This window comes from Apis florea, unplaced genomic scaffold (genome assembly GCF_048593485.1).
Source record: "Apis florea isolate Af1SG1 unplaced genomic scaffold, ASM4859348v1 contig_2748_pilon, whole genome shotgun sequence".
Taxonomy (NCBI): domain Eukaryota; kingdom Metazoa; phylum Arthropoda; class Insecta; order Hymenoptera; family Apidae; genus Apis; species Apis florea.
Genome location: NW_028256636.1, coordinates 269830 through 295072, shown reverse-complemented (window position 1 = coordinate 295072; position 25243 = coordinate 269830). Strand labels below are relative to the sequence as shown.

General features: G+C 43.0%; 1 protein-coding gene across 1 annotated transcript in view; it reads left to right on the top strand.

Annotated features, from left to right (window-relative positions):
* The window catches only part of neo (ZP and PAN domain-containing protein neyo), a 72981-nt gene that overhangs the window by 35079 nt on the left and 12659 nt on the right, over nucleotides 1–25243 (top strand). Inside the window, exon 4 of the mRNA XM_086907120.1 lies at nucleotides 23205–23541. Coding sequence (XP_086763246.1) covers nucleotides 23205–23541 — 337 coding nt within the window. The remainder of the gene's footprint in view (nucleotides 1–23204; nucleotides 23542–25243) is intronic.

Sequence of the window (25243 nt, the reverse complement as noted above, 5' to 3'; positions counted from 1 at the left end):
AGAAGACCCTTGTCCACCGTGTGTATGTATGTGTGTGTGTGTCTCCTTCTCTCTCTCTTTCGAGCTATACAGCGTGTTGTAGTAGGTCGGCTCCGTTGACTGGATTTGGTCGATAGCCTACATTCCAGCTTCGCCTCCCCGAAGATACCTGTTACCATTTCGATAATTGTGTACGCGGTGTCGTGGTATGGATAGAACGACGACTCTTGGGAGCTTTCTGAGAGAGGAAGCGAGAGAGAGAGAGAGAGAGGCGGTCGTATCGGTGCTCGAAAATGGACGAGCAGCGGGGATAGCCGTGAAGGGGCTACCAGGCCGGTTGCTCGTACACAGGCGTACAGACGATACCGTTTACAGAGGGCTCTGGAGTGGCTGATTAGCGATGCGCCTCGAACGTCTCTCACGGACACGAAGAAGGAAAGGAGCAAGTGTATATACCCGATCGGAAGAATGCCACCGTCGTAAATACGCCACGGAATCGTCCTATCGGCCCAGGATCCTCGATCCAACGTCCCTGGGAAACGTACACCGTTTTCGTTCCTACTCTTACTTTCTATTTCTCTCGTGGTGGTCGTTTACCGGCAATCGTTATTTGAACACGAACGCCGCTGAATCTCACGGGGCAATCGGCCAAGGAAACACAAATCGAGGAAGGGAAGAGAGAGGGGGGCTTGGTGGGGACTGGGAACATTTGCATCGATGGAAGGAGAAGGGAATAGGCAAATGTACGCTCTTATGCGCTCGATGATTTCGCATTGGGGGAAAAATTCATCAAAAATTTATCGTTTTTGAACGACGTTTTCTATATACGTTTTCAAACGATTCATAAATTAAGATTCAATATATATATACTTAACTATATGAAACTTCAAAGGGAGCTTGTTTGCAAGATGAAGGACAAAAGAAATGATATAAAAGGCTGAGTTCGAGGAATAGTACGCGATGACTCGCCTCTTGTTCTGTCTCTAAAATATACGTAGTTACTTACAAACGTTTATGAATGGTTTCGCAATTCAACACAGGGAGCGAGCAAAGAGTAACTGGCCCTCCTCGTCGTTTCATCCTTTGAAATATTCCGACTGACACATATTTATGCATCGATATATTTTATATATATATATATATATATACACCCACACACACACACAACAAGATTTAATAACCCACAACTCGAGGCGGAAAGTACGTTTTTATACACAAGCCGTCTCGATTTATGGCAAGCGCCTGGTAATCCTCGTTTCGCATATGCCTGATAGCTGTTGACAATATCCGAACCAGAATGAAATATCCTTTCGATCGTGGATTTTTAACACGAAGTTTCCTCGTAATAGGCACGCTAAGTTTCTTTCAAAGTAACCATGAATAAACATAGCGAATCACAGAACAGTGTCTCTCAACTGTACATTTTCTCTTAATTCTGACGTGAAAAATCTTACGATTACTGTTTCATCGATATCAACCGTCCATTTCTTACGAACCAAACAAAGCTTCTCTTTCAAATAATCTTGAAAATGTTGGTGATCCTTACGATGCGAGGAAACGAATCGTGTACGAGTCGGAAAAGACAAAAAGAAGGGAAGGGGCAGGGCCGCTTCCTCCATTCGTTTTCGACTTCCGGCCGGCGATACGTATGAGTAACAAGAATTAATATCCGACGGACTGTAAGGGAGCATTCACTTTTGCCTTGTCCGCTCGCCATCGTCCCACGATAAATTCTTCTCTCTTTCTTTCCTATCCCTGCCGCTCGGAAGGGTGGACTGGGGGCCGGGTGTGCGAGTGTTGGTGCGCGTACGTGCACGGGCCCCTAACGACACTAAAGGAAATTTGTAATGAAACGTACAAGACATAATGGCGGCGGAGGCCGAGGGAGCCACCGAAGCGATTTATCACGAACGCGATGTGATCGAGGCTCGCCTCTAGCGCACGGACGTTAATAACGCTTGCCGCGAATCACGAGCTCCATCCACCGCCACCTCTCCCTCCCCCGATGCATACCTAATAAAGGAGCGCGAGCGACGCCGCTCGAGCATCGCCTTTTCCGTAAAAGCCGGGGGTAAAAAGGCGCGAAAGCGGGCAGAGTTGACGTTGATAATGGTTCTCGACGACGAGCTGACTAATAATAAACTTCTCTGTGGAGGAGAACTGTGACGAAAATTGCGAGGGGAGACTCCCAGCCATCCGTTCCCCTTCTTGCCCTTCCTGATCGACAGGAATTTAATCAAGGGAATTGATGGATGGATTATTCTCTTGTTCCAGAATATTGGGAATATATATGTACTCTCTCTCGAGTAGATTGTTGTTATGGGTTGTAATGGGTGGTCGATTTGATTGTGCACTTACCAAACAGGATCTACCGCGATGCGAGTCGAGGGGAGAACTCACCTGAAAATTAAAAATATACTTTTTCACACAACAATTTCTACATCGAAAAATATAATTGAAAATCGAAATTGTAATTCATTATCGAGAAGTAGAATCGATTCCAAACCGATCTCGAAGCACATACCCAGCGAAGGAATCGCGATTCCTTTCTCGGTAAATACCCAGTTTGAAGCGAAAACGCCCCGGCATCCCCTGCGGTCAGCAGAAAATGCGGCTCATTCCCGCGTGGAACGGTATCGTATCCGGATCGTTGTCGTTTTCCACGAACGATCGTCTCCTTCCTTCCTCCTCCTCCTCTTCCTCCTCCTCTTCTTCTTCTCGAAGAAGAAGAAGAAGGCTCGAAACGACGTAACGGAGCGGAGCTCGCGATCCCACCCCGCCTTTTCCATCCTTGAAAACGAAAAGGAGGAGGAGGAGTATAGAGAAAACGCGGTATGGCACGGACACTGAAAGTTCGTGCCCGGTATTCGTAGTAGCGGCGTTGTAACGTGATCGTGGGGGGAGGGCTATACGTGTACAGCGATTGAGTTAGTGATTGTGGTGGTCCGGAACTGTGGTACGGACGGATGTATCCTGCCAACTAGATAGAGGTTCTGGCCTGCCTCGAAGATGAGAGGAAGGGAGGAGGAGATGTTGGCGAACGAGACACCGGTATGTGTAACAATCCGTGATTGCTGTACTGCCGGGTTCGACGTTCACCTTCCATACCTTCTCTCCTTCCTACCTTCGTCTTCCTTCTGCCTGCCCGCGTTTTATTTCTTGCCAACTATCTCTACTCTCAAGGAGGGAGGAAGGTTGGATGGGGATGGACGCGCATCTATCGTAGAGATGCAAAAGTGCAAAAACGAAGGTAGGAATCGGCGGAGCGAGGAGAAAGAAGCGAGAAACGTGCCGGAGAATCGGGCAGCGTTGGTGAGGATAGGTAGGTAGGTAGGTAGGTAGGTAGGTAGCTAGTAGCTACTATCGAGTTCGACTCTCATTCAACGAGTTGGCAAACTGTTCCAACTGCTGCTGCTCCGTTCCCCGCTTTTGCTTTCTCCTCCTGGGTATTACCACTTGAAGAGAAGGGGGGGGGGGAAGGAGGGAAGAGGTTGGAACGCGTTTCCTCCGCTACCCTCTTGTAACTTTTATGATCCGCGTAAAGCAGCGATTTTCATCGGTTTCGCCTTCCTTCCCACTCTTTCGCGAGCAGTCGTCGTCACTGAGCGCCGCTCTAATTAATTCGCGTTTCTCCTCGATTCTCTCTCTCTCTCTTTCTCGTTTTGTTTCTCTCCACGCTGAAGGTAATACCGAAACACGGAGTGGATAGCGGAAGCGAGTGTAATGAAGAAAGTATGAACCCCCGGGTCTTTGAATTCATCTCCTCGTTTTTGCGTGCGGTTTGGATCGACTTCGATACACACGTTAGAAAGGATGGTGGAAGGATGGTGGTGGATGGTTTTCAAGTGGGGAGTTTCGGTGTAGTTTCGCTCGGCGGGTTTTTAATTAAATTTTTGGAGAGGAAATTAATTTTTTATAATACAGTTTTCATTCCGTTTTACAGGGAAAATTATGATAACAAACATAGTCGACGGATAAAGGAAGCTTTATACCTGAACCTTTGATTTCGTGGTTTTTTAATTTTTTTGCAGAGGATAGGCAGGAGGAGTTATTGGAACGTCTTGTCGTCGTTGCGAAAGGAGATAGATTCGAGAAATCGTTTTTAACAGGTGTGGCACGGGGGAAGGGAAAAATAATAGTGTCGTGTTTGCGTAGCGAGTGTCATAGAGAAGCTTTACCGTGCAAAGCTGACAGATGGCTCAACGTTTCGAGCTTATGCAAGATGGAAACGAATACATCCGGATATACGTCACTGCGTAAACGTGGTATACATGTACAGTTTAGCAACAGCCTGATTCCCCCCCCGACAAGTTAAAACCGCCGATCCTCTTGTCTTTTCACAACAGAGAGAAGGGGAACGATGAACGAATCTGTTGGATAAACAACGTTGAAAAATGTAAAATTGATGAGAAAGAGTTTTCGTTACCAAAAAACTGTTGATGTTATCGCGAGGAACCGATTAAACATTTTTATTGCTCATCCCTTTATCGAGGAAGGATACCAATTAACCGAAATACCTGATTCCTTTTTTCGAGCCAGTCGAGCTTGTACCCTGAAATTAAATTTAATTCACGGGTTCCTTTGAATTAGATGACGGCTCGCGATAACAATGCCTCGTATACAAGGCGATCTTGGATGGGGTTCTGTTTATAAATGATTTAAAAAGTTAAGTGAAAAAAAAAAAAAAAAAGGAAAGGAAAAGAGGATAACCAAACCCCCCCCCCCCCCGTCAAATTTTCTTAAGTTGATATTTCAACTTAGGAAAGGTCGTTGAATGGAACGTAGAATGGAATTGATTTATCTCATCCTCTTTAGAATAATTCTATTGTGCGAGAGGTAAGTAATTATGAATTATAGCCGACTTTTTAATTAATCTTATTCATCACGCGAACTTAATAAGTCGGATTATCATTAATATTTTCAGAAATGGGCGCATTTATGCTACTATTTTTTCAGATCGTTCGTTCAATCAGACCTCCTCTTAATTGAATCTCATTTTAAAAATTGTTCCTTCCTTTTATCTCTGTTTTTAATCGCTCGGATGAAAAATTATTCGTAAGAAGATTCTCGCGAGAAGATAATCCTTTACAAACTACGCTTTACTTGTTATTGTATTCCGCCCAGATACGTTTATCCAAAGGAAATGAAGCCCCGATTTTAATATCTTGCGGTGAAATGTTATCGATGGAAAGACGATAAAACGATATTAAAGATACGACGCTCCTTGTTGATTTTCTAGCTTCCTTTTATTTTTTTGCATCGATTCGAGACAAGAATTGAACAAAAAAAGAGAAGCAATAAAAGCGGACATTTATTTCACAAATAACAAATTCGATTCGATTCATCAAATTAAACGTTTCTAACGAAAATGTTTCCTCATCCTCGAGAGAGATCAGAACTCGAGTAACGATCAGAAATCGTGGTCCGGACAATCAAGTCACGATAGGATTTCCTCTTTCACGGTGGAAAGAGATCCCTCGATTTTAGTCGGTTTTCCATTTCGAGAACGCGATAGGTGCAAACTCGGTTTGACGAGAATTTTTCCCTCGAGCTACGATTCGAGTCATTATCGAAATTATTCCGAAAACTTGGTCAAATTTTTTCTGCGAAAAGTCGAAAGACAACGCCGCATGCATTAAAACGAGAAAAAATTTCGGAAAAAGGAAAAGGGAGGGGAAAAAATTCTCGATTTCTCGTTACGAGAGTTTTGTTAATGTTTACAACATTATTGGAGATAAATTATTGATCGACAAATAATCGATCTCCTTCGAAAGTATTCAAATTTAACGTACAATTATATCTCATTCTATTTTCCAATGATCATCGAGGAAATTTACCACGTCGACCCCATAATAATTTATAAAATTAATGGAATCACTTTCAGCATAAATGGCTCCCTCCCCTTGCATAACCTAACTCTCCCTCCGCTAAATATAATTATAAAAATCACGATAGAAGGATGACATTCTCAAGTAATTTCCCACGTGGGAGCCGTCCGGACGAGATCCTGGATATTAAGAGCCAGCATTTTTCCTCGAGGCGGCCGCCCCTCAGCGTCGCTCCATTTAGACTAACGACCGACACACGTAGGTCGGCCGAATCGTCGGCCGGCCACGAGGAATCCGGAGGGGGGCTATCGTGGCTGAAAATCTGGAACGCCCAGCCGTTCGAGCTTTTCAGCCTCGATATCCCAATATTTATCTCGCGTTGTCTTCTTTCCTCGGCGAGGAAGTCGCAGCGAGCGCAACTGCGACAAAGGGTGGTTCGCGATTTCGAGGGAAACAGGGCCTGGTGGGGTGGAATCGGGTAAAATAACCGGCGGGAATAATGCCATAGATTGGGCGGGCGAGTTAGCGCGAGCATTGCGAGAAATGGACGATATATCGCCGGGTCGGCCATTACAGGGGACCATTAGATAGTCGACACGTCGAGATAACGAGCATTAGCCGCGCAACGGCCACGTTAGGTAGGTGCTGGCCACGTACGGACTCGCAAAGATCCATAGACACATCCCCTTTTCGTTGCCTTTCGAACGAGCTTTCTCCTCTGGCGGCGATTCCTTTTCTTTCTTTCTTTCTTTTTTTTTTTTTTTTTTGGCTTGGTTGGATAGGACGAGATCGAAGATACGCTCGATGCAATCGAGAAACACGCCTCTATCGCGTATTCTTGCTCGTTGAGCAGGTCGGGTATCGGTTCCCATAATCCCTGGCCTCGAAATTTAACCCGATGCGATGCTCGGGCTAATGATGATTCGATTTGAATAGATGGCTACTCGCGCACCCGCGTGTGTCTCTTAAATTGGCATGGGATTGAACGATGGTAGATTTCCTCGGGATGGATGTTGATTTGGTCGTCCATAGTTTGTTCGGGAAATCAGAAGCAAATTAATTTTCATTCGCGAGTGAATTATTGAAATAATTTGTATGGCAACGTGTTTGATCCTTGTTTCAATGGCGATACTAGCGCCACGCGACCATTAACTACGCGACCAGTAACCAGAGTATATTCGTACGTTCGTCTGTCGACGAAAATATATTCGAAGCTATAACTCTGTAGAAAGATCGTTTACTGGAAACAAGTATTTTTTAAAACAGACGCTTAAATAAATAAATCCTCCTTCGAAACGGAAAAGGTAAATAATAATAATTTAAAATAATATATCTTCGTCCAGATACGATCCCAGAGATATTTCTAGAGTTAAGACAAGACCAAACACAGTACGCCTATAAATTTCATAGAGCGTTCACCGACGATCAATTATCCACGAGGACAATGAATTAACTCGATCCTCTCTCACCTTCGTTAAACTATATACGTACCTCGAGATCGAGATCACGAGGAGCTTAGATCTCGATCGTAATTTTATCGATCTAACCGGCCAAGCCGGATAGCTTATAAAAGTGTTATTTAAAATCGTGAGAAGGGTGGTGGTGGTGGTGGTGGTGGTGGTGGTGATACGGAGGAGAAGGCATTCAAAGCCTCGAGGTACCCACGCTAGATCTCGTGTAAAGAGCAGCAGTCCTCGCCGATGCAAGACGTTTCCTTTTCCGGCGAGCTAGATGTCGAGATCGACTACAGCCTGTATCCCTCCCTCCCCCTTACTTTCCTTCTCTGTTTCTCCCCACGTTCGTTCGCCACTCGGCGATCTCTCGTCCCCCTCATCACTAACGAAGAACAGAAACTGTTATTTCTCTCTCGCGCACTATTGCACTCTCGCTCGAAAGAGGGATGGAAACGAAGCCACGATACGGTGCGTAATTTCCTTTGTTTCTGCCGCGTCGTTAGTCTCCACGTGATTTCGAGAAATGGTTCGATCGAACCTTTGACAATTCTCCAGTCTCTCCTTGTCTTTCGGTTGCAAGGTTGGATGTAATTTAATCGGATGGAAGGAGTATCTTGGCGAGGGTTGGTAAAGGGGAGGAAGGGACGTCGAGAAGAAGTAATTTTGACGTCTGCGTCTGTCGAGAGCCCCCTTTTTTTCGCAGTGATTCGTGGAAATACCGGGGATTTCGCTTTCCTTATCCTTAGATGGGGGAAAGGAGACGCGTAAGCTCGTCGAAACTTAATTCTCTATGAAACGAGAGACGAGGGTGTTTTAAGAGGGACAAAAGAAATTTTCTTTCTTTCGAGAATCGATATTTGCGATCGCGAACGTTCTTTCTTTCAGACTCAAAGAAGGAGCGGATAATATTTCAGAATGATAATTTTGTAATCTCGTTCAAAAATACTTATCGAACAGACCGTGCAATTTTTTTCCCCCGGACGTGGGGATTAAAGTGAGACAGATTTTATTTTTTCTACCTCTTAAGAAGCTTAACCCTTTGAATTAAAAATTCCATTTCGCACGTTTAATCACGGCACACCGATTATTCTTCACCCAAGAAATTACCTTATCCTAGCCCGCGAAACGTCTCTCTCTTTCTCTCTTCAATCTTTCGTATTTAAATTAAATCACGTATATCACGAATAAAATATAATAATCACGTAAAATCTTCACGACCAATTATAATACTTCGCATCACTTCCAACCATCTTGCACCTCTTCAACGGAACCGGGCAAAAATTTAATTAAACCGCCTCTTTCTTTCCCGTGAACGATTACTTCCGCTCCGATCTTATCTCCCCCCTCACGAATAATCATCACGTGACCGCGTCACTCGATCGAAGATCGTCCCAAGCGGAAGAAAATCAAAAAAAGGGGAGGGTTCGATCCTCTTCGAACGAAGATAGGTTAGAGAGAGGGGAAGATTTATCCAAGGAGTGGGTGGATAGCACGTCGGTATCGTTCGTATTATCCACGGTGGCCCCCATAATTTGCTGCTAATTAATGCTAAAAGCCCCGCCGCGATTTGTCTCAGCCGCTCGCCGTTTACGATAATGATATCGTCCCAGCCGAGCAACTATTAAGTAGTTTAGTCACGTCTCAGGGGGGAGTATACCTTTCCTACGAATCGTTGCCTTCGATCGATCACCTTCTTAATTTCGAATCGGTGAACCGCACCGATTCGCTCGGCCTTTTATCTCCTTGTGTGGCGCCTCACAAAGGAGAGAGAAATTCTCTGCTGTCAACCGGACCATCTCCTCGCAGAGAGGAGGATTAAGAAGATTTCGAATCGCGCTCCAAAAGAGAGAGGAATAGAGTCTCTTTCTTTTCGATCTCTCGTTATGAGGGATCGTGTGACCGATTCAGGCGAAGGAGCGGAAACAGAGAGAATCGATAACGATCGATCCGTGCATCCGGGCAACGTGGGGCGGGTTATAACAGCGCGTCCGAACCGCACCGAGCTATTAAAATGTAAATTGATCGGCGTACGTTTGACTAAACAGTCACCGGGGGCTCGGGACACGGTTCGATTGCGTTGGTCCGTTTTGGTTCCGCGATCCCCTCGTCCCCATTATGCCGCGCATGCGATTAAATTTGAGAGCGAGCACCGTGGGAGGAGGCCAAGTTTCTAATGGAAGACACAACGGATGAATTCGCACAGCGAATTCGTGACAAGCGAAACAATGTGTGAACTGATTTTCTCATATCCAAGAAAAAAAAGAAAACTTTATAATTGTCCTAATAGAAGGGAATAAATGGGCAATAAATATGGGCCTATTACGAACGTGTAATCGAGGCGTCGACGTGTTCCACGAGGAGAGCGTGGAATGAGAAATGGCCGAGTCGTACGTACGATCTCCGCGAGGAGAACGAGATAGCCTACGAATTACGACAATTCAACGAGAGTAATGTTTTTCCATCACGTTCCACAGAGTGGATACACGACTTGGACAATCGTGGCCTCACGGATCGGGCATTCATGCAACATTCATCCCAAAGCCCGCTTCCGCGTCCATTGTCAACTCGCGGCTCCAATCTTTCTCTCTCTCTCTCTCTCTCTTCCTCCTCCTCTCCTTCCTATCCTTCGAACGAGACAAGAGCGACGCGCGATGCTTATCATACCGATGCGTCAAAGGGATTAAGTCGTTGTCGCGTTCGCGCCTCATTTATCATGCGATAAACGTCCGCGCCAGAAAATCGTTAGCCGGGCGTAGACGTGGGCGTAACGCCAGATCATCGTTTCTGGATTCACTCAAAGTCGGCGTCTTTCCGACCTTTCCTCTTCACCCTTTCGTGTTGCGTATTTATCGGGGCCTGAACATCTACATCTGAGGGAAGTTCGATTCGATTTAACCTCCCCTTTGAGGAGGATGGAAATTTCTATCTTTCTTCTTCTTCTTCATCGAATGAAAAGTAACAAATTAACAACCGTTTTAAAGGGTGTTGACGTTGAAAACCGACGGTTTCTTCGATTGGTCTAATAAGAAAAGTTGAGGGGGGTAACGATGGAAGGGGAGGAGTTAGAATGGCTTATCACTTTTTGTGATAAACGCTGTCTCCGAGGGGCAGCGTTAATTACATTCCGCGCGAATGATCTTACGATCGGCGGATTTGTAAGATGCGCCTCGAAATATCCTCCCTGAAATTCTTTAGAGAGAGAGAGAGAGAGAGAGAGGGAGAGAGAAGATCGATTAAAGATCGCGTGATTAGGGAAGTTTGCAGTGACAAAAAGAGAGAAACGAATCTTACGAGACCCTCCATTTTAATCCGTTATAATTGTATAATCCAATTCTCTCTTCTCTTAAGATTTCTTCGAAAAGCATTTTCGTATTTTTCCAGCTGAAAGACGCGTATTTCCATCCTTGATTCTGCCTTCACCAAATAAAACGAATTTTACTCTTTCGAATAAAAAGTTAAAGCCCGAAGAAGAATCGAGAGAAAAGAAAGATGGCGCGAAAGATCGCGGCGCCGCCTGGCGGCGCCGATTCGAAACCGTTTTCCAGTTTTCTTGGGCGTATCTTGGAACTCGAACGGAGCTCGCCGTTAATTAGCCGCGACATCGTTATTGTTTCTTTACATACAAGACTTTCAATTACCGTGGCGAATCGAGGCAATCGGTGGACGTTAAAAGATTCGCATTCGCCGCGTATTATTCCGCGCAAAGCCTCCCCATCCGATAATCGTATCGGAACATTCATACCGTCTTTAATTAGTTGGTCCCCTTCTACCGATCTCCAATAATCCCAAGGACTAACGAAGCTATTTATTGTTGCTCGGGGATCCGAAACGTTAAAACGTTTCGGTTTTGGAGATGGGGGCCGGTCTCATCTCGAGGGGGAGGGAGAGGGCAATAACGGAAACGGTTTTAGCCAATTATCGAGCGTGTCCCTGCGGGGAGAGAACTTGGCCGAAAATTTCCTCGTTAAATCTCCCCAGATTTCCTTTTTATCCGGGAAAAAGGTTGTACAACGGATGGGAGGATGCATAAACATGCTGAGAAACTCGTGAATTCGCGTTACCTCCGTGGATGGGATAAAGGGGACGGGGGGGAGGGGAGGGATTTCCTGCGACATTTAAGCGTTACATTAGCCTGTCGTTGTTGCGCGCTATTTCTTAAGAATTCATGAAGGAGGAAATTTACCGGGAAGTAAATGACAACATGTATTTACGGCGTAACGACGCGGATCAAGGGGGGAAGGAGGAGGAGGGGGGGGGAGAGAGAGGAAGAGAGAAGGGGAGGTCGGTAGTGAGACAGAAGATTGTGAAATTTGTTCTTCTTTGCGGAACAAGCGAAATAAAATCTGGATTAAAGTCGTTGTGCGCCGTTTGATCGCTAATCCCTTGTTAATTAATAGAACGGATTCTTTCAAATTTTTCATTTCAAATCGTCGTACAATTCATCGTGAAATTAGAAAACGTTGAAAAACGAAATTGGATTTTATATTTCGTGATATTTCTATGTTGAGTTGCTGAAAGATACTCGTGCGTAGAATTTGTATATTTGAAAATATATAAAACTACGAGGACGACTGAAATTGACTGAAATCCGAACGAATGGAAAAATTAATAATTAAAATTCGCTCAAACTTCAAACGCTTCACTTTTTACGAAATAAATCGAATAAATCGATCGAATGCGAAAAAGCAAAAAAAAAAAAAAAAAAAACGGGAGGAAACGAGAAGTCACCTTATCCGAATTAATATAAATTCCACGAGGAATTAAAATTAGAAACAATTTCCAATCTTATTAACGCTCGATCGATACGATTTCTATCGTATCGCAAAGACGTTCGTCAGCCAACGAGGAGAACACCGATAACGATAAAATTTCGAAACTCGACTGGAAATTGAGAGGAGAGTTCATAACTCGCGTCTCGTAGAAAGCTTAACGTATACGCGCATAGCAATCAATTAGTCACCATATAAGGATCACTCCTGCGCGCCGATATATCTGGTGTGCAGCCGGGTATGTACGCGTTGAATGCAGCCGGTGCAGTAGGTGTAGTACCACCGCTGGTCAACCAGTAGTCCCCGCAATCGTCGCTACTCATCTCGGCGGGTAAGGAACCCCGCTGGGGCCCTGCCGTCCCACCGCCCCCACCTCGTGGCCCCTCGTGCACCTTGTACAACGGCTTGATGGCAGTGACAGCGACCCAGGCAATCGCCGGCCACGAGATGCACGGTGGCACGCGAGGCCTCCTCTTTCCACCGCTTAGTTTCTTTTAAACTAAACAGTGGCGAATCCGAGTAAATCGTTCGGGTAGATCGGGGGGAATCGCCCTCCCTCTTCTCGATCTCTTCGTGTGTCGTCCTTTTGGAGGAAGATAGAGAGGATTGGGACAGACTGACATTGCGGAGGAATCGTGGAATTTTCGATAGTGACGTTTTAATCGATAATAAACGGTTGTCTTTGAGGAATACTTTTCTTATATGAAAAGTATGTAGCAAATGTTTATGTTCTCTTCCTCTTTTTTTTTTCCAAATTCAAGATTTTATTTCTCCCGATTCTTTTCGTATCTGGGAATTAAAATTTCCGGCATTAAATTTTTTGCACTTGTTCGGCAAGATATCGCTCGAAATCGTCGCATAGGCCTCTTGGAACGCGACTGTTCTTAAAAACGAAAGAAGTAATTCGAATTCGGTCGAAAGTTACGATCGTAGAAAAATAGAGGAAGGAACTTACACGTAATAACTTCTTATTCTTCGAAGAAAGAAAAAAGGGGGGAGAATCTGAGGAGGGGGAGAGAAAGAAAACAGGATTTTTTCCGCGCAAAGTATCGAATTATAATCACTTTACCACTCGCTCTAGCGGAGCGTGAAAGCAATCCAACAAAACCAACACGAAGAAACTGTTAACATAATAATGCAAAATTGCAAGGAGGGAGAGCAGAAAGAAAGACAAGTTTGCAAGAACTGTGCGAACTATACAATACCATTTCCCTACCGCCTCCTCCTCCTCCTCCTTCCACACTCTCGCTCCCGGGAGTTACATCTATGGACGTGGTCGGGAAGAACCCCGTATACCTTTTACGCCGTCATGCATAAAAGTATGCAAAAGGGTGCGTGATACCGAACCTTCTTCCCGTTTTGATTTACATAATTCGTTACGCGGCGTAGCTAAGCCCGACGAGCTTCCAAGTTGAAAAGAATCCGTTCCTCTCCAAGAAACCGATCACCCAGAGCCGCCCAAAATATCAACCTGCCTCACGATCTTGCACGAGAGATTAGAAATTCTTCCACTCTCTCGACCCCCCATTTTCATTCGGTTGGTTCGGCACGACTGTTACGTACGAAAGATAGGAAGGTGCATGCGCGCAGAAATCCGACCATTAAAATATATCCTGTCAGTATGCAGACACACCGGTGTGCCCAGATCTCGCGCGACAGTGTGTACGTACAAACAGGGGGGGGGGGGGACAGAGAGAGAGGGAGAGAGTCGTGGCTTGCCTTGCTGACCGTACTATTCTTGCGTGTTCGTCCCAGCACCGACTTGGGGAGAATTACGGCCGAGATAGCAATAAGAAAGATACGACTTTATCGCGGCTCTGTTTCTATCTGCCGTACTACACCTCTCGCTGCTGCCTTCCGCCAGCTACACGTATACGTATGTACCGAGGGAAGGGCGATCGACCCTCTTTTCTGAGCAATGGACCCTTGTTCCATTTTCCTTTTATATCTTCGCGTTATCAGATCATAGTCGGCTCGCATTACGCACTCCCGATGGCAGATTTTAACTTTGACGATGTCGGGAACGCGCCGGCTGTTGTTGCCGTTCATTAGAGTTCGGTACGATCCTGTGAGGGGATCCACCGAATAAAAGGCCGCGGTAAATGTATAATCGAGGCGCAAATAACCTCGCTATAAACACCGTAGAAGCACGAGATGTGGTTATGTGTGTGTGTGTATATATATATATATGTATACGTTTATAATTTCACACGTGAGTTGGATCGATAAACCGTGCACGATGGATGGAAGAATTATGTAATTACGTGTTTCGAGCGGTAATATCGTGATTGGCGCAAAAAGTTGGCTCGGTTGGCACGTTTTTGTCGAATTTACCGGCGTTTAATGATCTTCGATCGAGACGAAGAATATCGTTTCGAGTTGTGTGATCGTTTCTTTCGTTTCTTCATTTGGTAATTGAAATTGGTTCCGGATATTTTGGATAATTAACGTATTTTGTCTCATTGACAGTTTTCGATAGCTTTTTCTTTCTGATCGAACCTTTAGTGGAAAATAAAATACTGATTTTTCTTTTTATTCCTCGTGTTCCCTCGACATTTTATCAGACAGAATCGTAATTTCAATAATCGCCTCGATACATCGGATGGGAGATTAAAGGAAGAGATTAATCGAAGCGAGGGGTAAAAAATCGCACCGCCCTTTCGAAGAAGTATTAAACGATTAGAACAAACGTGTACATAATGCCTATGAACGAGGCTATCGAGCGTCGTTAACATGAACTGTTACAAGGGCCCCTAGATAGAAACGAATTCCACGATAAGTGGAAGCTCGCTCCTCCTCTCTATCGCTTTATCGTTTTCGCTTATACGGGCGGTTACACAGGCGATGATAGCAGCGGGCGAGCGAGCTAGCTTCTTGCCTCGATCGACCCTCTTTTCCCTCACCGGTTCCATTTCTCTATCTGGCCACACCACTGTTTTCTCCACCGACTTTGTTCCCCCCGATTTGCATATGCAAATGAAGCGATATAAGTAATTAATTCGCAATCAGAAGCGGAGTCAACCGCCTCCCCTGCTACACTCGCCACGGTCAGGAACCGCACAATTCATTAGCCAACGTGATATTTATTAATTAGTAACGCATACGTGGGTGTACACCGCTGATTACAGCTTCAATCCTCGTCATTAATTACATTTCCCTTTTGCTCGTGCTCCCTGGTGCTTACACGCCCCTTAAATCTTGTCCACCGATCACGCTTTATTTCTCGGAATCTGAGAAACAGGTACCTTTGAGAACCAGTATCTCGTGTTCCAGGATCGGTTGATGATATTACTTTCGTACAGGGATCGTCGAGATCGGTCGATTATTTAATCGGTAAAAGAAGAGGCATCTCATCTCTGTTTGGTTAAAGTTGTTGGAAATAACAATGTTCATTCTTTTCAAGAATTCTACGTATCGGAATATATGGAAAATACATTTTCAGAAACGAAGCTTAGGCGAGAAGCAACAACTTTTGCTCTATTTAATTCTCATCGACTTTCGATAAAGGCGAGGCAACGTTCGTGGCGCACCTCGTTCGAGCATCATCGGCGCGACGTAAAAATTTCCTTCCCTCCTCCACGTTGAGTTTGCAAACTTTTCACGCCATCCCATTTCTAAGACACAGCTGGGGCCATATCTTAACTGCTCGCTTTCTCGTCGTCCGAGAAAAGCTTTATACGCGATGCGTAGCACCTGTTACACCCAGAACAGCTCGTCGATCGAGCGTGGAGCCACCAGCTGGGCCACCTTACATTAACTTTAACTCGTAATTACATCGAGCTGTTTCATGTATAAACGCTAATATCGGCGAACGTGTACGAGGTGCGTGGATCCCTTGCACCAAGTTCCAACAGAGACAGGGACAGGGAAGGAAAGATATAGCATATATAAACTGACTTTTCCTTGAATTGATTCGAATTCCTTCTCCTATTATTATAATCGTATTTGATCCTTGACAATTAGCTCCTTCACATCGTTGGAACCAGAGGAGAAAATAATCGAAGAAGAGAAATGAATAAACAAGCTTCCTTTCTTTCGAGGCGACCTCTTAATTCTCTTCGAATAATTTACATAACTCAACGATAAATATATGCTGGTCCCCAAGCTTCTTCTCTCCCTCCTCTGTCGTCTCTCTCAAGCGATCTCGAAAATAAAGAGGGGGAGAGAAGGAAGGAAGGAAAGAGAAAGAACAGAAACATTGGGAAACGGACTCGTGCTTCGTTCGACAGAAGGATGGAGGGTTGAGGGTGGTGGGTTATGTATTGGCACGTGTTCGTAATTGTAGCTATTTGTCGGGGGAGGAAGAACGATGGAAAGAGGGGGGAGAGGGTGGTGAGAGCCGGGGAAAAGTCGATGTAGAGGGGGTGTCTCGTCCGGTAGTCGCGGGTGAACGCGCAATGCATCACGGGATTGCGTAGAGGACGTGTATCCCCGAGTAATAGCACATGGATAGCCATCCCCTTTCTTCATCTCTTTTACCCCTTCTTCCCCAAACGCTTTCTACACGACGAGAAAGCCGTGTCGGACAATAAGAATTCTGGATTCTCGATTGGAATCCTCTTCCCTCCGATTCTATTCATAATCGATACCTCGAGTTTCGATTTTCAAGCAATTATTATTCAGCCTTATTAATCGTTATAACAATATAAATATCAAAAGAAATCTTTCTCTTTCTACGCACGTGCGTTTCCTTTCGAAAATTAAAAAGCCGACCAGCTCGCTCGAACAACGCTAACTGAATTTCGCCCGTACAAAAGCCGGTTAAATTTAATACTTCCCCAGTGATATATGTATCACTTTGATACACGGAACATACGCATAAAGGATGTACAATTCCAAGTTGATCAGTTTTTATCCGAGGGGGAGGGAAACGACACGCAGATACGAAGCTTGGTTTCTGGTTTCCACGAGCAGGAATGAGAGAGAGAGAGAGAGAGAATACCACGACCTTTTTGCGGGTCGGTCATTAATATAGCTTATCCCGCCGGATTATTCTCCAACGCAAAAAGGGGGGAGCCGTGTAAAAGAGCGATGCAAATTAGCGTTTTTCGGCGGTGCCCCATTGGATGCCCGGTGGCCCATAAAGTTTGGCCGCGTACGTGACGCGAAACAACGGATAGCGCGCGTGCTTTAAAAAAAAAAAAAACTCCCCCCGATTTCGAGTGTTCCCGACCGTGGCAGCGACTGTTAACGGATCGATTCGAGTTGTGTCTCGAAACAGCGGTTATATTTCCAACTCTCGCAGGACGAACGCGTCATATCCGTTTTACGGGCCCCCCAGGTTTTTCCTCGGCGAAATTTTCCTCCTCGGAAACGACCAAGTTACCGATACGCGTTCCTCCAAGCGGGATCTGAGAGAGAAAATGTTATATTGAATGTATATCGTAGATTTGCACGAATAGAAAATGTTCGTTTCTTATGTGTAAGGGGAATTTTTCTAAGGTTGAATCACGAACTCTTCCACAGTTATAAAATATTAATGAAATCTGAGGGAAGATTTAAGCAAATACATGCATAAAATCAAACGAAATCCTGGTCGAAGCGTCCCATTTCCGGTTGTACGAAAAAATTTTTTCTTGGAAAAAATTGCGGCAGAAACTCAATTACGGGCGAGAAGCCGCAAGGGGTTGTGTACCCCGTTAAGCGGTGCTCGTTGCGAAATTATTATACGAAGGAACGAAAGGAGCGAGTGCTTGAAGGAGAGAGAGAGAGGGAAAAAGAAAATACTCTTCTCTCCCCTCGCTTCGAATCGCATTCACTTATTCGATTTATTTATTTGACCCAACCTTCGAACGTTTCCATCCCCACGGCCGTTCCATGGAAATTTAATGCAAGTTAGATGCGTCGAACACGGTCGATTCGTATTGAAACGGCGCTGCGAATAATTTGAGATTCATCGAGATGCACCGGGCCGAGTCACTTGTAATTCTTTTTCCGCCGTTCCCTCCGCCGTTTTCCTCCGAGCTCGTCTCACTCGAGAGTCAACCCTCTTCTCCATCCCCCTACCCTTGATCGGCGTTGTCCTTTTTGTCTCTCCATTTGCTCGAAATGGGGCGGCGAGGAAAGATGGTAGGTGGAATTACGATTGGCGAACGGAGCAATTGTCCCGAAGTTGAAGGTGGAGTGGAAAAAGGTTGGGGTGGAAGAAAGAGAAAAAGAAAAGAAGGGGGAGGAGGGACGAGGATGCGGTTAAGGGCGCGTCCCGGACATCGCTCCGTCCAAGTTAACTTCGCGTTTAACATCTGCCACGAAGGTTAAAATTTCCCTCGAGGTTTACTCTAAGTTGTATCAAGGTGTATATATATATATATCTTTTGCCTTGGTTTAAGGAGAGGAAAAAAAAAAAAGAAATAAAGAGAAAGAGCTCTGATGGATTTAGCGTGGAAGAATGGAGAAAGATGGGGCATTCGATAGAGACCGAGTTCTTGTTTACGCGAGAAAGTATTTTAGAAAGAACGGCGCAGTTATGGAAAAGGAGGAATTTGAACATCTTTTCCCAGAAGGGAATTCGTTTCGATTAATTAATCGATCGAAATCGATTATTAAAGAATTACGAATCCGATACATTTCAGCAAATGAACGTAGCAAATGAACGTAGCAAATGAACGTAGCAAATGAGAAATGAAATGAGAAATGAACGTATATATCGCGTAACTTGTTAAAACTCGATTAAGCGCTATTAAAATTAGGAAAACTTTGAACCGCTATAACTCCGAGGATAATGAATTTTTATCGACGAGTGAACGATCGTTGGAAGCGTGGAATCTTTCCCTTTAAAACGCTTTTTCATTTATCTCGATACGACTTCCGGTTCCCGAGATATCGTCGTGTAAAGAAAAAGGTAATTTTTAATCGTTTACCATCTTCGTCCTTGTCGCTTATTCGGACCTCTCGCTCGCGCCTCGTCTCACTGACCTATTCCAAACTCCAGACAAACGACAGACGCGATTCCTAGAAAAATGTAGGAAACATTTCCAAGAAAAATATATATGTCATTGAGTCGCTAGCCCATTCATAATCTCCCCGGTGTTTTTAAGCGCTACTTTGAATCTTTGTATCTCGGCAACCGATTGAGATATCGGGATAAAACAAAAACAGATTTCAATAGCATGATTTCCTCTATCTTTTGAGCAAGCTTGATGACAAAATGTTTAATTTTTTTTTTTTTTTTTTTTTACATGAAAGTAGAAATTCTATAATTCGTGATAGAAAGTGTACGAGACTTAAATTCGTGATGATAAATTACGATGGAGAAAATTAATTGTTCTGGAAAAAATTTAAGAAAAACATAGATTTTCAATTTGGCAACAATTCTTTTAATAACATTGCTTTTGAACATTCGGGATATTTCATAGAAATATTTTTTCTCCGATTCGTGGATATGCCTGGTGGAATTTCGGTGGAAACAATCTAAAGAATTCAAATTATTATGGATAATCTATAACTATCTATTGTTATTAAATTCTCCCTATAACAACGTCGTGCAAAAGCTATAAATTAATCCCACCTAAAAAAATCATTACTAAAATTATCCTTCCCGTCTATTTAATTATACATTTTCTAAAGAATTCGCCAAAATAATCATCAATTCTACGAACAAACGAATATTATTATTTGAACAATTATAAATTCAATGAATAATACAAGTGAACGAGCAGAAATGAAATAAAAAAAAAGAGAGAGTAACAAAATCTGCGAAATTAATTCACGCAGATCGAACGAAGGGGAGTGGGGGAGGGGCGCGTTTGATACCTCGCGATATTGACGGCCCGGCAATTTGCGCGGAGGAAAAATATCGTTCGACGTTTCTATTAGAGATCGATTACGACAGGGGCGATTGCGTATCCGGGCGTAAATCTTGTCTCGTTACAATCAGAGGTCGGATCAGCGAATCGGATAAAAGTAATTCGCGATAAAAGCGATCGGCGCCCCCTATTCGTGAAATGAATAATAAACGAGGCGCGGGGGGAAACTGGAGGGATATCGCGGGCCAATTATTCGAATAGCGAACAATTCTGTTGAAACTTGTTGATTTAACGAACGAATAGTCAACTAGATACGTTCGATTACGGAACCCTTCATTTCTGTTTGTGCTGTTTCATCAAACGATATCGTTCGAATTTGATCAGCCCGATATTGTCGCTCGATCGATAAAAACGGCCCGGCCAGAGTACACGTTCGCGGACTCGGAGTTGTCCCAGACTTGTCGCGGACGGATATTATTCTTTCAAATTGTTGAATTTGTGATATAAAAATTGCACAGAATTTCATTGTAGTTAAATTTTATTAGCAATTATCGATCGAGCGCGCACAACAGAGAGAGGATATCCAAGAACTGAGTGAATTTGTTAAAATTGTTATAGCGAAAATTTACACGGAATATCGATTATGGAGCCGGTAATACACCGTTCTTCGTTGGCAAGATAGATTCGATGGCATTCTCGATAATCGCGGGAGCCGCAGACGATTCGATTATACGTTCGATTCAATGGCGGCGTTTATCGCGACGAACCGCATAAGGGCGCGGTGATTTTTCGACTTGAATTCCCACGGACCCTGAGAATATTGAAATCATAACGTACCAGCCATGAATATCATTCGGGTCTTAAGGCAATATAATCCAAAATCGATCGGCCGGCGTAGAATAAATTTGACACCCTCCGCTTTGAGCTTGATGTTCAAACGGGGGAGGGGGGGGGGTGTGTGTGGAAGGGAGAGCCATCGAGTTCGGTTGGATCACGATGATTCGATATTCCGAGTTTTTCACGATCGAACCTTCCACTTCCCTTTCGTTTCGATGGATGGATAGAAGTTTTATTTATTTTTTATTGGTCGCTAATAGAAATGGGAAAAATTTTAATAAAGGTGAAGGATTAATTAACCGGTCTGACAGATCGGAATGAATATGGAATAAGATAATAAAAAAGGGGGAGGAGGGGAATTTTAAATGGTCAAAAATTTAATTCAATATTTAAATCCGATGTTATACGGAAATTTCATCTATTTAACACCAAACCTACCGTCATTTCATACCTATTCCTACCAAATGACCGCTGCAAAAAAACATTTGTATCTTAATATAGAAAGAGATTTTAGCTAATTGGATTCGTAAAGTAAACAATACAGAAAGTTGTGAATGAATTGAAAAATGGGTTGTATCTACATTATAGAAAAAGTCAATATGACGCGATACAGTAATTTTGTATTTAAGAAATTCTAAATGAAATTTCAAAAACGGTCATTTTGGTAGGTTTAGTGTTAAAATTAGTGTGATCACAGATAATAATTCTTATTAATTAATGGATTTAAAATTATCAGTATTTTTCGACGTTAATCCAAACTGAAATATGTAATTGAGAATCAAACGACAACCAAAACGACAGATAATAAATTCGAGTAATATCAGAAATAAAACTGTGCGTACCTACTTCATTAAGCTTCTTGCTCAACCTCGAACTAACTATATTCTTGAAAAAAAAAAAAAAAAAAAAAAAAAATTGAAATCGAAATTCATAGAATGAATTAACCGCGAAGTGATAAATTCAATTTACGTGATCAGAAAAGTGTAGAAAAATATTTCGTGCAAAATTTATATATTATTGGAAAAACACCCAATTCCAATCATCATCCATTGCTCTCGTTCCAACAAGTACTTATTGCAGCACGCCTGTGTCTAAGCCTGAGAACGAGCAAAAAGGGGAGCAAGGATAAGCAATCAGAAATGTAACGTGCCTATTTCCGGTCCAAGTCGTCCGGTATTACGTTCATCCCGTGCAGGCATTAACGAACGGGGGCAAAAACGTGGAAAGGGACGGGAAACTGTCCGGTTGACTCCTCTGTAAACGCTGGTAAATTAGTGTTTTCGCGGTTCAACTGTGGGGCTATTACGGAGCAATAATCCCGGCAGCATGTAATAATTGCTTCGACCCATGGCGCCGACCGTCCTCACGAAAATAGAAGAGAGACCGAAGTAATATTACCCTCGTATATTTTAAACCGTGACACGGTTAAAAGAGATCGAGAGCGAGAGAGAGAGGGGGCGCTTTCTAAACGCGATTCTATTTCTCTTTCGCGCCATTAAAGGAGACGGGTTCCAGCGTTGATTGAACACGCGCCTAGGGAACAGTTGTTTTGGATCAACGGGGCGAAGGAAATGTCAACAACGTCCACACACTTTCGATTGCGTATCGATTCATTGGAGGGTTGGGTTTGTCAAAGACGAAATACAAGGTGAGAGAAAATCGAGACTGGAGAGGCCACTTATGGAAGAAGTTGAAATTCAATCCCAGGGATCCAAGCTTTTCTTTGAAGTTTGTAGAGGAAAGGATAAGAGAAAGAGAGTCGAAATAAACGTATCGATTTTCGTGATATGTCAATCCTTTCTTCTTGCTGTAGCGTTGCAGAAGAAGATCATTCGCTCATATACGATAAATTTGTACAATTTTTGGTATATTTTCGGTTGTTTTATTTATTACGAGTCATTTTAATGCGAAACATAATTTTAAAATTTAAAATTTAATCAACTTCCGTCGAGTTATTGATAAATTCAATGGGTGGTAATTGTAAGATAATGACTTTTTCAATTTTTATGCATTTAGTATGAATGAAGAGAAGTAAAAATGATTGCTTCAATGAGTAAAAATTTTTTTCCACGTCGTATTATTTCTTGTTAATAATACAGTGCATTGTGTAATTTGTATTATAATCGATACATTTGAAACGTTTCACGTGTATCCAGAGAAACTAATTTTCAATCATTTAAATTGGAATAATTGTTTATTGTCAAAAAATTTTCGTATAATGCGCTGTTTAATAATACGTAGATATCGTTTAAATATTCATTTCGTGTATGTAGTTCGTTCGACTTCATATTGCGAAAAATATTTTAAACGAACATTATAACACGTTGCGTTTCCAATTAATTATCCAATTGATCAAACATAACCTCTCCTCCATAACAATTTTAAATCGCATATTATAAAATTTCCCTCTTCGACGTATACGCAATAACATGCCAATCAAATAAATCAAATTTTAAATAATTTATTAATCGTCGATATTATTATACACACATTCAACAACAACTTGCTCTTATTCGTTTCATTATTGTAACATCGTATTGTTAAAAAATGAAAAAGGAAAATTACAAAAATCCTCAACAATTTTTGCTTCAGATCTGCCAATTATGCAAATGCGACGAAACAATGCGAATTATCGGACATGGACCGTCTGACCGTCGCCGGATCGAACGCCTTCCAATCTTCGAAGGGATTCGATTACCTTGAGAACCACTGCGTGGACGAACCGGTGAAACTTTGCGAATTCAAGAAACTGTCCGGCCGTATTTTGAAAACCGTGGACTCCGTTTACCAAGATGTTGGCAGCACCGAGGAGTGCCGGGAGCTTTGCTTGAACTCCCCATTCCGTTGCCATTCCTACGATTATGGCGACACCGGCGACATGGTATGCCGTCTCAGCCATCACTCCAGAGCCACTCTTTCGGATATTCAGGTGAGGGATTACGATATTTCATAATGCGCGAGATTAATCCTACTCTCGACTTCCTAATTATTTTTCCAAGTGGGATATCGATCAAGTTTTTCTCTTTCTGTAATAAGCGATCGAAAATAATCCAAGCAAGATGAGAATGGAAGATGAGAGATCGTAATTTCATAGAGTTATACACTTTTTTTTTGAAGCTTAATAACAGAGCTACCTCAATTCTACTCGATTTTCCGTGTATCATGCTCGATGAATATTTTGGAATACGTTTTGAAAAATCGAGGAATCCTACGCGACGCGTAAGCAGGTCGCGTTCAGGTCAGAGGTAGTCGTGCACTTTTTGCATAAATGATCACCTGCACATTAGCAGCGTGCATTAACGGGTTATAATTCAGAAAAATGGGTCAGATGGAATACACGTTCTGTGCGAAGTGAATTTATTCCATCCTCTATCATTAGTGTCGATTCTACGTGACCTGATAACATCGAGTCTACTATCATGATAAACGATCAGTTTCATTTACAAGCGCAAATGAAAATTATTGAATATTCCAAAAACCAAAGCATTTTAACATTTTCCGATCGACGAGAAACAACAACAATCGATATAATTTATTATTAATATATTTTCACGAACTACGTTTCCATTTTAAATTTAATTTTTCCCTCCTAAAAACCTTTCCCACACCTTTGTCCAAATTTATAATCCAATTTTTCCTATTGACAGAGATCTATCATCAGAGATCTATCCACTTCGGATTTTCCACGAAATTTTCCGTTCTTTCGTGGCCGCACGACGTTTAATAAAATTGTCGTTCAACGATTGTCCCGCGTCAGGAACGAAACGCGAAATTTCGTTGCGTCAACTTACTTTAATTTATTTGGCGCACGCGGGGATGGTAAAACAATTCGACGTCAATTTCGTGGGGATGGAATTCGGTTGGAAATCGTGGACCGCGCATTTCCACGTACGCGTGGTTCTCCTCCTCGTGAAAGGGCCGGCAGGGATTTTCTGTAAACGTGATTACATTGCACACGTGCAAACCGGGTCGAACAATTCTCTGTGAGAACGCGTTCGTGGAAAATCGAGTTTCCATCGCAGATGCTTACCCTATCCCGGGCCTGTGACCGGCCTCTTCAGCTTGTGCATACGGTGCGCCCTGAGAAACTCAAGACAAAGACTTTTCTTCTCGCCAACCTGTTGAAGAATCGGCTCCACTACCGTTCGAATTGAATCACCGTCGCTTCTTTTTTTTTTTCCACATATCGTACGGATTTTTCTTTTTTTTTTTTTAGGAGATCTCACAGCGATTCGATGTTTCGAGAGGTTTCTTCGAAAGAAAGTGGCTTTTTCATTTATTTCAACAACTGGTGGTATTGGAAAATTGTAGAACATTGTTAAAACATGGCGGTTTCTCGTATAAATTTAAATAAATTTAAATTTAAGTCGATTATCTTTTGATTGGATACGAATTGGATGATTGACCGTTGTTTTGCTGAAGTTATATAAAAAAAAGTAAAATTTCTTCCTCGGGATCGTTGTACTCGAGCTTAAATCTTCGACGACAAATCTATTCGTATTCTATGAATTTTGAAATTTAATTCTCTATAGAATAATAGTTTTCTCGAATGGAATGTTTTTTATAAATATTCACGTTGAACACAATCAGATGCTATGATATTCGCGAATGAACGAGAGATTCCATCGAGT